The 16,457-nt window shown below is 37.2% G+C and overlaps 1 protein-coding gene across 4 annotated transcripts in view; it reads right to left on the minus strand.

The window, feature by feature from the left end:
* ATP6V1C1 (ATPase H+ transporting V1 subunit C1) overlaps positions 1 to 16,457 on the minus strand; it is a 37,453-nt gene that overhangs the window by 1,763 nt on the left and 19,233 nt on the right. For 3 of the 4 annotated variants that reach the window (XM_022584656.3, XM_022584657.2, XM_022584658.3), the window contains 9 exons: positions 16,074 to 16,159; positions 13,146 to 13,240; positions 11,499 to 11,590; positions 10,227 to 10,325; positions 8,235 to 8,303; positions 3,936 to 4,028; positions 3,755 to 3,848; positions 1,986 to 2,083; positions 653 to 779 (listed from right to left, as the gene is read on the minus strand). In XM_022584656.3, the coding sequence (XP_022440364.1) occupies positions 653 to 779; positions 1,986 to 2,083; positions 3,755 to 3,848; positions 3,936 to 4,028; positions 8,235 to 8,303; positions 10,227 to 10,325; positions 11,499 to 11,590; positions 13,146 to 13,240; positions 16,074 to 16,159 (853 nt within the window). The remainder of the gene's footprint in view (positions 1 to 652; positions 780 to 1,985; positions 2,084 to 3,754; positions 3,849 to 3,935; positions 4,029 to 8,234; positions 8,304 to 10,226; positions 10,326 to 11,498; positions 11,591 to 13,145; positions 13,241 to 16,073; positions 16,160 to 16,457) is intronic. The other variant, XM_022584659.2, reaches the window with a different exon arrangement.

Genomic DNA, 16,457 nt, shown 5'->3' on the forward strand with positions numbered 1-16,457 from the left:
ATCAAGAAACCCTGATTTTTTTCATGGGTTCTAACTAATGCACATGTGAAATACTGCCGTCCTAAACTAAAGAGAAAAAAAATCAGCAAGATATTGGAAATCAAAAACATAAAAGCCTATTACAATTTTAAACAACAGCAACAACGAAAAGCACACATACTATTTGTATCTTTCTGTTTAAAAAGAACACATAAACACATACCATTTTAGAGAAATGATAGTTCCCTTTAAAATGCTCATCTATTGACTCCACTACTTCTACCAAATAAAGTTACAATGACTACTTATTTTCTTGCTCTCTGCAATTTATAACTTTTGTAATAACTAGTATCACTGGTTGTGTGTGTATTTCTGCAGCTATAAACATAGGATCTGTGAGAGGCCTGCGTACAGCCAAAAAAAAAACCAAAACACAAAAAACATTGGATCTACAGCAAGATAACAACTGGCTTTTAGAAATACCAAGAAGCAACTAGTAAAATGGGGTAAACAAGGTAAATTATTTGCTAAGCTATCAGGTAAATTAATTACTAACAAATTGAGAATCTTAAAGCAACTTTCAAAAGGTTAAATAACCTCTTATCTTCTTCCAATAATTTTTTCTGAAATTCATCCAGTTCCTCTTCTACCAGGTTGTCTAATAAATACTTACATCAATAATAGCTGCTGCACTGCTATCTAGATGTTTATACAATTCATATAATACTTCTCTTAGTTTCTTCATTGTTTTCTTATTGGGCTGAAGGAGCATTGCTTGGAAGTTCACTGGCAAGCCATACCTTATAAATAAGCAGAAATACAGGATGTAACACAAGCAAACATATGCAGAGATTTTCTTTTTAAAGCAAATACTCTCATACTCTTCTTTAATCACAGTTAATGGGGAAAGGGTACCTCACTTTAATGACCATGTTTCCAAGTTCAACTAATATACACAGAAACTCAAACCTTCTCTGGTCCTCAATGTCCATTAGAAATCTTTCTTTAGGATGAGAGCCAACTGTCTACTAGGAATTACTTTTAATTACTCTTCAATTTTTAAGGTAATCTATGAATACCCTCAGCAGACAGTGGTAATATGTAAACTTAGTACAGTGTCTCTAGGTATCTGCAGGGAATTGGCTCCAGGACCCCTATGGATACCAAAATCCACGGATGCTCAAGTCCCTTAAATAAAATGGTGTAGTGTTTGCATATAACCTACACATATCCTCCAGTATACTTTAAAATCATCTCTAGATTACCTATAATACAATGTAAATGCTATGTAATTAGTTGTAAGTAAAATGCAAATGCTATGTAAATCGTTGCTAGTGCTCAGTAAATTCAAGTTTTGCCTTTTGGAACTTTCTGGAGTTTCTTTTTCGAATATTTTCAACCCACGGTTGGTTGAATCCATGGATTCGGAACCCAAGAACATGGAGGGCTTTCATGATAATAAACAACATGAGATTACTACCCATATCTACTATGAAAATTCAAAGAAATTTACGAATAATGAGCACGACTGCAGATAAACATTTTGATGTATTTCTAATATGAGCAACATGTACAGAGGATCACAAGATGATTGAGATTTTAAGTACCTCAAGATAAAAAAATATTTTAGGTTAATTGAAATGAGGACTTCAAATAAGGCATCGTTAGGTATACTGCGTACCAAACTACATATAAAATATTTGAATGATCTTCTTTTAAACAAACACTGGCTAATATTTCATAATCTACATTTAACTTAAGTACATAATAAGAAAAGAATCAGAGAGCACAGCAGCGTGATCCCTTTCTTCAAACCCGGTATTAAGGGACAAGACCAACATGCACGTAATAAGCAGTATGACACTGACAATCTCTCCCTCACGACTGGCCCTTTGGTTTCTCCAAATCAATTTCCTATTAGTAGACTGTGTGTTTTAATAAAGAGGTCCAATGTAAAGGGATCTATAAATTCTTTAGTTCCAAGTTTCTCAATTAACTTCCTTTACCTCAAAACAGACTCAACAAAAACCCTCAACGCTTTTACATGAATCCACGCAATAAACGCCTCACTGAAATTCACTTTCAGCCACCGTACAAGTGGTCCCTAGAGAAAGAGAGAAAAAAAAAAAAATCACCAAAAATTTGTCCTGAAAATGGCAGTTAGAAATTAGATAAATCAAGTATTTTTAAAGGAGCAACTATCCAGTAAGAATCTTTAGGAGCATTAAATCACATTATAATTCACTTTAAAAATGTTTCATTATTCTCATTATCTTGGATACTTTACCTTAAATTAGATGAAAAGATTAAGCCACTACTCTGTAACCTCAGTAGATACAAAAATCCATTGAATCTATTCACTACACAGAAAAAGGTATATATATATATATATATATATATATAATTATTATTATTATTATTTTCTTTCTGTTTTTTGGCCGCACCACGTGGCTTATAGGATCTTAGTTCCCTGACCAGGGATCGAACCCATGCCCCTTGCAGTGGAAGTGCAGAGTCCTAACCACTGGAGCACCAGGGAAATCCCAAAAAGGCCTATGTTTTAATGAAAGTCATTTAAAGTGACACAGAATATAGAAGTGTCCTTCTACAGGTTTGAAAACCAAAATATAAAAATCTAAATTTACTATCCAATACTCTTAAACATCTTATACATTTAAAATAGAATTCAATTACACACAACTTCTCAGGAATAACGAAAAATAGCTATGTAGTAAGTCATTTAATATCCCTAGGTGTTAGTTTTCTCATCTGTAAAATCAGGGGGTTGATCTAGATCCCTAAAACCTGTTCATCATGTTCTAAATTTTTAATGGTTCTATTATGTAGTATATATTCTTTCTGAATTTAGTTATTCAGTACTTCTAAATAAAAACACTTCTTTAAAGAAACAAATGACAACTTATTACCACCTCTGCATACTTAAAAGACACACATGATCAGTTCAGCTAATAGTTATTTAGATAACATTATTAGGCTCATTTGGATGTAACAATCAATTTACGAAAAAAGGATAATACAACAAGGTGAAAGTCTTTGGTTAAAATATCCGTTCTTTAAAAGTGATCTGGAACTCCCCAACAAGTTGGTCTTATTTGACATTACTTGGTTAGGGTTAGTTTTCTCCCAACTGAGATGCAATAGTTTATAAAGTACTTGGAAATAACTTTAAATGGAATGTGCTTTTATTTCCTCTTGCATTACAAGAGAAATACATTTTCACTCATCATGTTTCCCCTTCCAAACAAGCTTTAGTCTTCACAACAATCCTGCACTTGAGATGGCAAGAAAGTCAACGCCATCTTTCACTCACAATTCCATCCCTGTTCTCCACTGTGCCTAGAACATACTAACTCACCAATGGTTTAAATACAAATTCCTCCAATAAAAGACTGCATGCAGCATTAAAAAAATCTGCCTCAAAAAATGAAATTTCTTACTGAAGAGAGAGAACTACTACTTAAACTAAAATAACCCCTCACTATATGGGTATTAATTAAAACACTGCATTTAAAATTAATTTCTGATATGGACTTAAGGGGGGTTAATTTTAAGATAATATATTTTAAGATAAGGATCCACAGATCTCAGGTTGCTTAGAGAAAACTTTTGATTATTTAGTAGAAAAAAAAGCTAGAATCAAATGTCTCAAACGCAAAATCAGAAAAGTTTTGTTTTCTTTTAAATTAAAGAAAAGCAGTACCACTTTTTCTTCTGCTTAACACTGATAGTATTACTAAGTATTAAAAACGCATACAAATTGCTTTTTCTTGTCGGTAGAAAGCCTGTTCATTTCTTCTTTGTCTGCTTTCATCTCCTCTTCATTATACTGGAAGTCACGAACGATGAATCTAAATTGGGGGGGAAAAAAAACCAAAATTGTCCACACCATGTATAGGTGATCTAACAAATTAAAAAATAAAAAATAATAATCTTACTTGTTTTCCCTGGCTTTGTGTCTGAAGTCATCAACTGCCTTCCTAAACAAGGTGACATTACACAGGTAACTGTCTTGGTCCTCTGAGAGAACACTAGAGAGAGAAAGACCAAGTCCACTTAAAGCTTTATATTTATTGCTCACGTTCATATTGAGGGCAGAATTCAGAAACAGGGGCAGGAAGAGGAGGAACACAGTAGGGTACGGCAGCCCTTCCCAAACCACTTCAGTGCTTTTCATCTGTACTGCCTCCACACTGAAGACACTCAGTGTTTATGATGTTTTTATTTACGGTGCCTTAACAGCCCCCTAGTGCATTCCTTCCTAAGCAACAAAATTAAACATTAAATCAAGTAAAGCATCCAAACTCAAGAATCATGCTTTTCAATCTCTATCAGCACTAGGCCAGCTGAGGAAAAATCGTCCAGCACCTGGCTGGTTTCCAGAATCTCCTTACTTCCTTGCAAAGCACCCTCTTCTCTTCTGGTGACTGAATTCTCTCTTCCTCTCTCCAGCCCAGCCCTGACCCATGAGTCCCGGCCCACCCCTTTTAACTTGTGCCCTCTCAAAACTATTATCCTGCGTTCTTGTTCCCAGTGCCCATCAGATCTAAAGCAAGGTAGCTACAAAGTGGACAGAACTTGATAAAAGACCTTTAATGATCCTCAGGTTTGCCACAACTGACAGTAATGTGCAAACTGACTGGGATCAAAACAAAGCCGAGGGACTTCTCTGGTGGCCCAGTGGTTAAGAATCCACCTGCCAATGCAGGGGACATGGGTTCGATCCCTGGTCCGGGAAGATCCCACATGCCGTGGAGCAACTAAGCCCGTGCGCCACAACTACTGAGCCTGCACGCCTAGAGCCCGTGCTCCGCAACAAGAATGAGAAGCCCACGTACCGCAACGAAGAGTAGCCCCCGTTCGCCGCAACTAGAGAAAGCCCACACACAGCAATGAAGACCCAATGCAGCCAAAAATAAATAAATAAATTTGTTAAGAAAAAAAAAACAAAGCCAATTCCAACTTGACAGGCTATCTCAGATCCTAACAATATTCCACCACTATCACATTCACCTTTTAAACTTATCTTAACCTTAACTGATCTTTTTAACTTTAGTACTTTACTGTTTTGAAGGTCCATGCAAATAAAGGGGTGGGGACCAGAGATGTGGACAACGTCAAATAGCAGGTTCCGTGACAGTGAAAAAGATGGAAAGAAGGCTCAGGTTCAAGGGTTGTGTTACAGTTTAAGATGCCAGACATAAAGCCTTTCTAGAGGTTGAAGGTGAGGCCAAGGGAAAAGCTACAGAAATCAAGTGGAGATGACAGTCTGTGAGCTCCAGGCTGGGTCTCCAAACTCACTCTCTTCGCTTAGTTCTACTTCTGTGTAGAAACAGTAACACTAGCTCCTCACACACACAACCAGGCCGAGAGGAAACGAAAGGTCAATGCTTTTCGGCTGCTTCACGGCATTTTCAGTCTCCCATGGGCGTGGCAGTGCTTCTGGAGCCTACTAGCTCTTCCTGCTGCTTCTGACTTCTTACCTCTCTCCTAAGACTCGGTCCTGCCATCTGCTCTGCTCCCCAGTCAACCTACCCACTTCATTGCCAAGGCATCTTTCCTGCTTTTCTTTGTAAAAGTTATCTTTGCAACCCTTGCTCCAAAACACAAAAGAAACTTTTCTTTGAACAATGGCTAGTGTCGTTTTTTTCTAGGCCTTCCTCGCTAGGATCCTCTGATTCATCTGGAACTCTAGCTCCCTGAACAAAAGCTTCTGTGAAGCACCAATCAGTTTGTGGTGCTGTTTTTCCAACAACAGAGAAAAGGCCGAAGTCAACCAGTGACGTAACCCAACCGGATTATCTTAACAAGCAAAAGTAGACAGACAAAAAGCTAAGTGGTAATTCTGAAAGTACAAGTGACAATCACCTCTTTCTGAACAGTTTTTCCAACAGAAAGAAGCAGAACAGCAGCTCAGCCTCTCAGCTTCTTTGGCCTTTAACTCTGACTTGGCATTTATACGCATCCCTGCACTTAACCACCCAATGATGGCAATATTTCACATGGTCCAATCTTTCAAGATTTATGTAGAATATTTTGCAAATAGCTAGATTTTGTGTGTTTTTTAGGTGAAATTATTTCTTTCAGGTTTAAAGATGGTTTTTTTTCAATCCATTCTTCTTCCTCAAAAGTCCACTTTCATCTTCACTGCTTCCAAGAGTAACCACTCAGGTATTGTGCCAAAAAGCAACAAGTGACAGTACTACTACTTGTAATTCACTTTAAAATAAAGCACTTAGAACAATGACCAGCACATAGTAATCACTCAAAAATGTTAGTTATTATGATAAGTGAAAAATCCAACGTCAAGTCATAGAGAACTTTCCTAAACAGAAGTACAAAATTCCAGACTAACCCACTAAAACCTGTCTGCCCCACGTGAACTAAGCATCCTCTTCAGGTGCTGGCTGAGCTACTGCATTGTTCTCAATGACTAAATTTAAATAACTTTTCAAGTCAATGATTCCAAAAGTCTTTAGACTGATAAATAGGTGAACAGATGTTTTCACTGAGTGAGGAAGGGCTGGGGACTCTCAGGTGGTCAGTGAGCACTCAGGGGTCATTCAGAAGACAGGTATTGCCTATACTGAACTGTTGGCATCTGAAATTTGTTTCCTTTTAACTACTAAAGTGATTTTTCAAAAGATGTAAGTCTGAAGTAATATTTCTAAAGTCCTTCTTTCCGAATAAACCTGGGCCTACACACCACTCCCCTGGACTAGGCTCACACACCACAGGGTGGGAGGACATTCTGTGTGCACTGGGTCCTTACTCTCCTCCTCTCCCTGCCCCCAAACGTAAAGACAACCTCTGTGACTTTTACGGTCTCCAGAGCACAAAGGTCTAAGAAGGTGTCATCTGTCAGGATAAACAGCTTCGGAGGAAAACCAGCATTAAGACACAACCTCAATCTTCAGTTTACCACGTGAAGGGCCAGTGTGAATGGAAAGTATTCCCCCCAAATGGGAAAAAAATTCACAATGAGCACAGGTTTGTGGTTTCATTCTCAAAAAATCAACATTTGTGAAACTACAATAATCATATTACCCTCTACTTTATTATCTTATAAAAGAACCTCATAATGTGTACAGGGAAGGTGTGATGCTCATTTTACAAAGATAACGAGGCCCAGAGAAGTTAAAAGACTTACCGCAGGTCACATAGCAAGTTGGTAGCAGAACCAGCAATAGAACTCAGATCCCTGGGTCCAGGACTCTTTCCATTATACTAAGCTACCTCCCATATGACACAATGAAACTGGAAAAGAAAATATTTCATGGGCCTGGCCTTACTAACACCACTTCTTTACTACCGCCTAGACCTTTCTTTCACCATGCTGACGGTATATATATATACACACTGAGGGATATATATGTATATACAAAACAATTCTTTGCGCGTGCATGTACACTGTACTTAATATTTTCTTGAAGAATATCTTGTGTAGAATGGCAGAATGCAGGAAAAAATGACATGCTATGTAGTGTCAAGAGTGCAGGACTTGGAGTTAAAAGACCTGAGTTTTAGTCCTAACTTTGCCACTGCACACTTATACAGCCATATACACTTCAGGCAATGACTTAACTCTTCTGCATTTGTATTTCTTCATCTATGAGAAAAAGTATAACTGCCAAAACTACTTCATGGAATTGCTGTACATATCAAATTAGACAGTGAATATTAATCCATAAGTTTAAAATTGCTTAATAAAAGTTTGTTTTTTTTTTAAAGGAAAGTACAGATTCAGTAGAATCTATGCTTACTGGAAAGTGATGGTAAATATTTGCAGATCAACAGAGTACTACCCTAGTAGCCATTTTGGTACACTTCCTTTGCAAGATAAATGAGGAAATATAGACACACAGTAGGTATACAATAAATATTGAAGGAAGAATTCTGAGAGGGTAGCACAGCAGAAAAAGTACCACACCAGAGATCTGGGTTCTAGTTACAGCTCTGTCACTAATGAGATGTGTGACTCTGGGCAAACCACGTCACCTCTGTGGCCTCAAACTTCTACATCTATAAACATGAGTGGGTTGATCAGACTGTACAAAGGCCCTTCCAGGTCTACAGTAGCTAGAGTTAATATAGCTCACTGATTTTTAAGGTGAAAATGATGGCCCCAAAACTGTAAAATTTACCACAAAGGAAAGATAAAGATATCTCCTATTCCAACATCCAAACTACCAAAGGAATTCTACGAAGAAACAGGCTTTACAAAGACTACTACTTACTTGCTAGACCTTGGAACTACCATTTCAGCTAACGTTTCATACTGCTTAATCCAGTCATTGTGGTTTAACCTGCAGAAAAGATACAATTAAGTTACCGGAAGAGAAAAACAAGTCCTACCTTCCTGCCGAGCCCAGAAAGAGAAAAAACTATGAGACAAATAGGAAATCCAACTATAACAGGTATACCTCAAATCTATTTAACAACAACAACAACAAAATCAAGTTTTGTACAAAGAATGAATTTCAAATACACTGAGTGGTAAAGCAGGAAATACAGCTCACCATCTCTTACATCCAGTAACTATTGCAAAAGAGGCACATTCTAGAGCTAAGTTTGGAAAGGAAGCAAAGCAAAATACAGAATCTAAATTACTTTCAAACTTTAGGGTTGATATACATTATTACCTCACCAAAAAAAGAAAAAAACGAAAGAAAGAGAGAGAAAAGCCATGCTGAAATCACTAACATTTCTATTCAGTGACTATTATGAACAGCTGGGTAAAACCACATTTACCAAAAGCACAGAGTACCAGAAAGCGCTGAGTAAACAAAGAGACAGTAAACCAAGCTGCCACAGATCACTGTGCAACAACCTTTCTAGAGACCACTGGCTTTTGTGGTCTGGCGAGAGATGATTATATATGCAGTACAAAATAAAGAATTGTAGTATCTATAGCCAGGATAGTGAATAATCCATTATACAAGGTATCCTAGGTCCTATCCGAGGTGTCAAGTACAGTGCACAGAAAACTATGAAAACTTCTGGTCTTAAACACAAATTTTAAATAAAGGTTGCATGAGACAAATCTTTTATCTGGGCAAAGGTTATTTTCCTGTATAAGTATAAAAACACAAAGACAGAGAAATTTTTTAGAAATAGTGTTCCAGTATTCTGCAGTAAGGGGTAAAAAGCAGAAGTAAGGCAATACTGTAGCCACTGAAATTCAATGGAGGTCCTTTCCCACCCCTTTCCAGTAGGCATCATTTTCTAATATTCCCAGTTTCCTAACCAGACAAAAATGCAGAGCACAGCAAAGAAAGATTTCATGAATAATGCTCTGAAGAGTCCCCAAATCTCCCATCCCAGTTTGGATCCCCTGAAGATTCCCTGATAATGAGATTTTAGTGTAAGTCAGAAGTGAAACCATTAACAGTGTTTCTTTCCCTCTCTCCCTCTCCCTCTCCCTCTCTTTCTCTTTCTCTCTCTCTTTTTCTCTCTCTCTCTTTCTCTCTCTCTCTCTCTCTCTCTCTCTCACACACACACACACAGACACACACACAGTTCTAAACTTCCAAAGGTTTCATTTTACCAAGATTACCAAATACTAATTAAAACAGAAGGCCTAATCTAAAGGAGATTTCAAAGGATAGTCGAACCCAGCAAACTACACCCATAACCTGTACACCTGTTTTTGTAAATAAATTTCTACTGACACACAGCCATGTTCATTCATGTACATACTGTGTGTGACCGTTTTCAGCTACAACCACAAAGTTGAAGTGGCAGAACTGAGTAGTTGTATCAGAGACCATATGCCTTGCAAAGAGTAAAATACTTACTATCTGGCCCTTTGCAGAAAAAGTATGCCAAGCTTTTATCTAATCCATCCTTTGCTTCTTAGAGGGCTTAATTCATCCTAACCAGTCATCAAATATTTTTCAGAAAAAGAAATAGCTCCCTGTTTTGAAAAATCTAAGAACAATATTTCTTTTAAGTCCAATAATTTAGCATTATTTAATTTTTTAATGGGCCAGCTGTACTAAGCAAATGTTGATCTGGAATATCAATTTGTAATTGACAGCTCTATTACCAGGTTATGAACTAAATTCTACTGTATGTGCCATATGAGTACATGTTGGTTGACAGAGCAAATGACAAGGTGATACTCCCTTTACACTTGGGTTTATGGAAAACTTCAAATTACAATATCAGACACTAATATTTTTCTTGTATTTTAACAGGTAAAAACCTTCTGTAATAAAAAGACATACTTGGGAACCACGACCAGTAATGTGACGAGATACTCTGAGTCAAGAACAAAGTCATCCTTCTTCACAATTTCTGCTAGACTTCTAGTTAGCAAACTTCCTCTGAGGAATAAGAAAAAAATCATTAGGCTGATAATTATGTGCTTCCAGAACACAAGTAAAGAAACAGCAGGCTAATTATAGTCACATATACTATATATACATCTCAAGAGAGGGATGAGCCTGAGTTAACATTTTATTTTATAAGAAGTCAAAATTTAGCTGAATATTTCCCACATCCAAACCCGAAGAAATGTAAACATTTTATCAGAACTTGCCTCTAGTGTCTCCCTTTGTGTTTGCTTTATTATAACTCAGCTCTTCTCTTGATTACATATATAGTATCTTAACTGAGAAAGTGTTATTCATTAGGTATCAATTAAAGTCTACCTCATCATAATTATGAAATCATATCATCTAAGCACAACCTTTAATTTTCCTCCCTCTTCCTGGGTATCAATTTTGGTTAGTTAACCCAATAATCAACTCTTTTAACACAGTCTTCATTTGGTCTCCTAGTACATTTCACAGTGAAAATGACTTGCCCTGTTTGCACCACTGACAGTATCCAACCAACTTTCTCTCTGGGATATGAATGCATAACTGGAAGAGTTAAGTGCTTAAAGCTATACTTGTAGTAGTCATACTACAGTGATATTAACCAAAACAGAAGTGGTCTATTTTAAGAAAACCTAATATGTAAAAAATCAAAACTTGGAAAACAGAAAAAGAATGAGTGTTACATTACAAAAGGATTCTTCTATAGAATTCTTTTAAGCAGCAGATAATTGCTATGTAATTAAACTATCATTTGATTTAAAACAATTAACTTTAGATAATTTTCAGTGAAAAACCAGATGGATAAAGGGATAAACCAGGACCCAACTCACAAGTATTATGTATGAAACAAGTATAATAAATCAGCCTCACATCTGTTTTGACTAGCCTGAATTAGTGAGCTTTTCTCCATGAAGTGAAAAAAACACCATTTTGATTATAGAAACAGCACAAAGTGGAACTTACTAACCCCTAACAATAGTTCATTCAGTGTATGCTAGAATGCGTCCCCAATTCTTTTTTTTTTTTTTGGCTGTGCCGTGAGGCACGCGGAATCTTAGTTCCCCGACCAGGATTGAACCTGCACCCCCTGCAGTGGAAGCACAGATTCTTAACTACTGGACCTCCAGGGAAGTCCCTCCCAATTTTTAATTATTTACATATACTTGACATGCTTACGCATTCTTTCGTTCCAAATTCTGAAGATTCCCTTTCAGGTTGTTATATGCGGATGCTCGAGATTTCAGGTCATTGTCAATCTGAGTCACTCCCTTTAAAGAGAAAAAGAGAAAAAGGGAAAATTTTCCTAAACCTGCCTCTACTAATACAATCAAAGTAGCTGTGCTTAAACTTTAAAAAACAAAACACCACTAGTTCCTGATGTAAAAATATTCTATTATTTTAAAAGCATGCCTTTAAAGGTCATTAAAAAACAAACCTACTTCATTTTTAATAACTATGGTAATTTTCATATAATCTTTTCTATTAAGGATAATGTTTTAGTCTACATGTATTTTAATTATTGTTACTGTATTACTTCTTAAACCACGTAAATGGAATCTAGGCCACTGGTTACAGAGATAACTAATTAAAAGGCTTTAAAATACAAGTTTCAAGGATTAACTTCCAAAGGAACTAAATCACATAGAGTTTTGCTGTTCACAACACCACTACTCTTCAACAAAATATTTTTGCAATAAAATTAAAATTATGTTTGAATTTATTTATAAATGTTACACAAGCTGATTTTTCAAAAAGATGAGTAAAACTACTAACAACTTAGGGAGAAAACACAAAGCAGTAGATTTAACGTTTGAGGAACTAATTTCAACTCAGCTCTACCATCACCAGCTGTGTGGCACTGGGGTAAACTACTTCACCTCTCTGAGCCTCTTTCCTCAACTATAATAGTATCAGGAAGAAGACGACTAAATCCTTGATAAGGATCAAAAGAAAACAAGGCTCACAGTAAGAGCACCACTTTATATTATCTGACTACTCATTTTCATTAAATTATATGATGACTTGAGTTAAAATCCTTGATACGCTATTCATTTACATTTAACCATAGAGCACAACGTACAAATAAAGCCAGTAGGAGCCAAGGAAGTCTGTCCAGATGATTTAAACCATACTTTTCATCCTAGCCAGGTCATAGAAATGTTGTCACACAATTAATAGGTCCTTGTCTACTGCCTCATTATAGTTTCAGGTGAGACTTTTACATTTTTCTCTCAAGCTCAAGGACTTTGAAACATAAAAGGAGCTCTTAATTCAGTGAATTCATGGATGGGCTTTAACACCTGTGGGCTCCCTGAAACTGTACATAAAATCATGTGGTACAAGAATACGGGCAATTTTTCTGGGTAGAGAATCAATACTGAACATCAGAAGGGAAGGTGTCAGAGAACCCATAAAGTTTAATCTGAATCAGTACTGTACACAAACATACTTAAGTTACCATTATCATACATCTGAATGATTCATAAATCTCTAATCTATTCCAACTTCCTGTTCTGTGTGATCTCAATTATGCTTCAAATTTATATAAATAACTATAAAATTTTAAAGTTACTTTTCTTATTCAAACATTGTTGATGCAACATTTAACTTAACTACCTAAATAAACTACACAATTTGGATAATGTACACATGAAAGTGTTATCCTTTTTTGACACCTTTTTTTTTAGTAAAACTGCAGTAAGTCACATATAATTAAGCTGCCCTGTCAAAACCTAAATTAGAGTATTTAATAGCTAAATACTTATAAAATAAATAAAGCCACTATAAATCAATGTGTCCTACCTGTATCATTTTTTATCTTACCTTGGCAATTATTTCAGAAATATTTTTCAGGGACTGCTTGATTGGATATTTAGCCATGTCCCATTGAAACCTTGTTATATAAGTAACCAAGTCAACTGAAATAAGGGAAGAAATTAATTACTGAGGAGAAGCAATAGAATTTTTTATAGTTTGCTACACAGTAATAGGTTTCAGTGCTGAAACTGGCATTAAGAAAATCAGTAAAGATGTCATCATTTGTGAAGAGTCCTGGTTAAGTAAATGTGGAACTGTATTAAGTAACATGGATTAATCAAAATTTTTACCTTGTAATCTGATTGGATCTCTTCTCCTTACTCAAAATTTAATATATATTAAAATGTTCCTTTCTAATCTGATGACTTAATAAATGGAATATGTACATACCCATGATATGCCTCATATGTAGAAGAAAGAGACACAAAAAGATTAAGAATCTACTTCAGGGGACTCCCTGGTGGCACAGTGGTTAAGAATCCACCTGCCAATGCAGGGGACACGGGTTCGAGCCCTGGTCCAGGAAGATCCCACATGCCGTGGAGCCTGTGCTCTAGAGCCCGCGTGCCACAACTACTGAGCCCGCGCGCCTAGAGCCCGTGCTCTGCAACCAGAGAACCCACAGCAATGAGAAGCCCACACACCGCAATGAAGAGTTGCCCCCGCTTGCCGCAACTAGAGAAAGCCCACGCGCAGCAACAAAGACCCAACACAGCCAAAAATAAATAAAATAAAATAATTTTAAAAATAATACATTAAAAAAAAACCCTACTTCAAACTGTCTGCTCAATAAGTAGAATCTGACAAAAGTATGTTCTTTCTTTGCAACTTACCCAAACAAACTGAAAATGAACTGTCTGTTAAAACCCTGTGATGACTGTTTCTAGGAGTCTATATTTCAGTAATCTTCAAAACATGGACCTTTGCACTTTCAAATGCCAAGAATAAGAAATGCAGAGCTTCCCTGGTGGCACAGCGGTTGAGAGTCCGCCTGACGATGCAGGGGACGTGGGTTCGTGCCCCGGTCCGGGAAGATCCCACATGCCGCGGAGCGGCTGGGCCCATGAGCCATGGCCGCTGAGCCTGCGCGTCCGGAGCCTGTGCTCCGCAACGGGAGAGACCACAACAGTGAGAGGCCCGCGTACCGCAAAAAAAAAAAAAAAAAAGAAAAGAAAAGAAATGCGGAGCCAAAGAGACACTCAACCACTAATTCCCTGGAAGTGTGGTAGTCAAGATGACTTTACTCCTCAAGTCTGATGGGACCAAGGTCAGGGAAACCAAATGTCAATTATGCTTAACTGGCAAAAGTAATTCATACCAAAATATCTTCTCTCCTCAACTTCTCCCTACGTAATACCAGCGAGTCAACAACATAGATGGTATCTCCAAAAGCAGTTTTGGATGCAATTCCCCCTAGACTGTCATCCCCCATTCGGCCTCGCAGACTGACCGCCCTAGTTCATCAGGTACCTAGAGACCAGTGAAGGCACCTAAGTTGTTAACACACCTAACTTTCGTCCTGCCCCCAGCCGCACGTTAACAGACACAGTAAGCAGCTCAGGATCGCTATTATTAGCAAAGAGTAAAAATAAACTACTAAAAATTTTTTTTTTTTACTGATTAGTACTTCTGAGCATCTATTATTTGCAAGGAGAAGAAATGAGATTAGAGGGACACTGGATTTAAAATATAGTGACTGCTAAGAGTTTAGCCAAATCTCCATACTGCTGCCTCAGCATCCATTTCTGTGTGGCCAAGTGGCCTACAGGGGCCTAGAAGTTATACTAGATAACAGCCTGCAATCACAAGCAGATGTAAGCTCCTGATATGATTTCCCTGATATGACCCTACGAAAAGCGCTCTCTGCTGCTGCCCAGGGCCTCCCCTGCTAGTGTACCCTTTAGATAAGACCCCCTCGAAGTTAACCGAAACCCTCCTTTTTGGTTTGAATCGACCAACCTGGACTTGGCTTGGGAACCCCAAAGCACTCCACTCACGGACCCTAATAAAGGCATGTGCCCCAGGTCCCGCCGCTCTCCCTCTGCCGGCACCCTGTCTTGACCTCCCTGCCTTGCCCCCCTCCTCCAGGACCTGTGAGTAATAAACTTCTCTATTTCTCTTTCCCTTGTGGTTTTTTGTTGAACCATGGCTCACCAACCCATGACACCCCAGGGCTTTACTTAACAAACGTTAATTTAACCAAGTCACATCAGTGACCTTTATTTATCACAGTAGGCAATATAGGACAGAAAGAAAGGAAAGGGTTGTTTCTTATTATAATGACATATCACTAAAGATCAGCCTAATTAAAAATGAAGCAAGTGCTAAAGTGATATTTCAGGAGAAAACAACAAATGCAAGTATAAATGACAACAATGTGGTTGAAACCATCTTTATAAAGCCATTATTACATAGAGCAAACTCTACGTAAATACTAGTTTCTAGCTATGGAGAGGTCGGTGGTAGACTATTTCTATGGGTACTAAAGAAATGTCACATTCAAATCTGAAGGGAGGAGGCATTACTCTGCAATAAAATTAATAATTTTTATTGTAAGGATTTAGCAGTTGGATGCTATTAAATACAAAAAGCTAGAGAAAACAAGTATTCAACTGGAACAATGCTGAGAGACATAACTTGGAAACACAGTTGTTAATGGGAGTTGACAAATAGATTCTGGAAAGAACTAAGGTAAATCTTTATAATATTGCTTTTGGAAGGACCCATATCATAAACTATATTATATATTATGTAGGATTGTCTTATGAGAGGTTGTGTTTCAGAGGAAAGAATGTAACTGGCAATATCACCAAATTCAGTAGTAATCATTCTATTTTAATGGCTTTCTATTGTATTTAATATCCTTACCTATAAACCTTTTTTAAGTCGTTCACTTTATAGAAATCAATTGCAAATCATGAAACATTAGCTTACCTCCATTGGCCAACAAATTCTCCTGAACTTTATCTTTACTATCCTCCAATACGTCAGCCATATACTGAGCCACTTTCTTAACCACCCTTGGGAGAAAAAAAAAAAAAAAATCAACAATCACTTTCAGGAAAACAACCTAAATTCCATACTATACAATGAACACATTACATAAAGACACGAATTTGACTCTATCTGTATAATATAGAACAAATGGGTCCTAACTTCTAAAATAATGTTTTAAGGACAAAAAGCACCAAGATCTTATTACATGTGTCAAACTCAACTGAGTAACTGTAGTTTTAAGGAGACCACATGCAATATGTTTACCAAGTCTGAAAAGAAAGTAGTGGAAAGCTAGCGAGAATAAGCTGAAAAACTGGGCAA

Source organism: Delphinapterus leucas, chromosome 17, assembly GCF_059928025.1.
Source record: "Delphinapterus leucas isolate spDelLeu-1000000601 "Yukka" chromosome 17, BTC_Dleu_Yukka2, whole genome shotgun sequence".
Taxonomy (NCBI): Eukaryota; Metazoa; Chordata; class Mammalia; order Artiodactyla; family Monodontidae; genus Delphinapterus; species Delphinapterus leucas.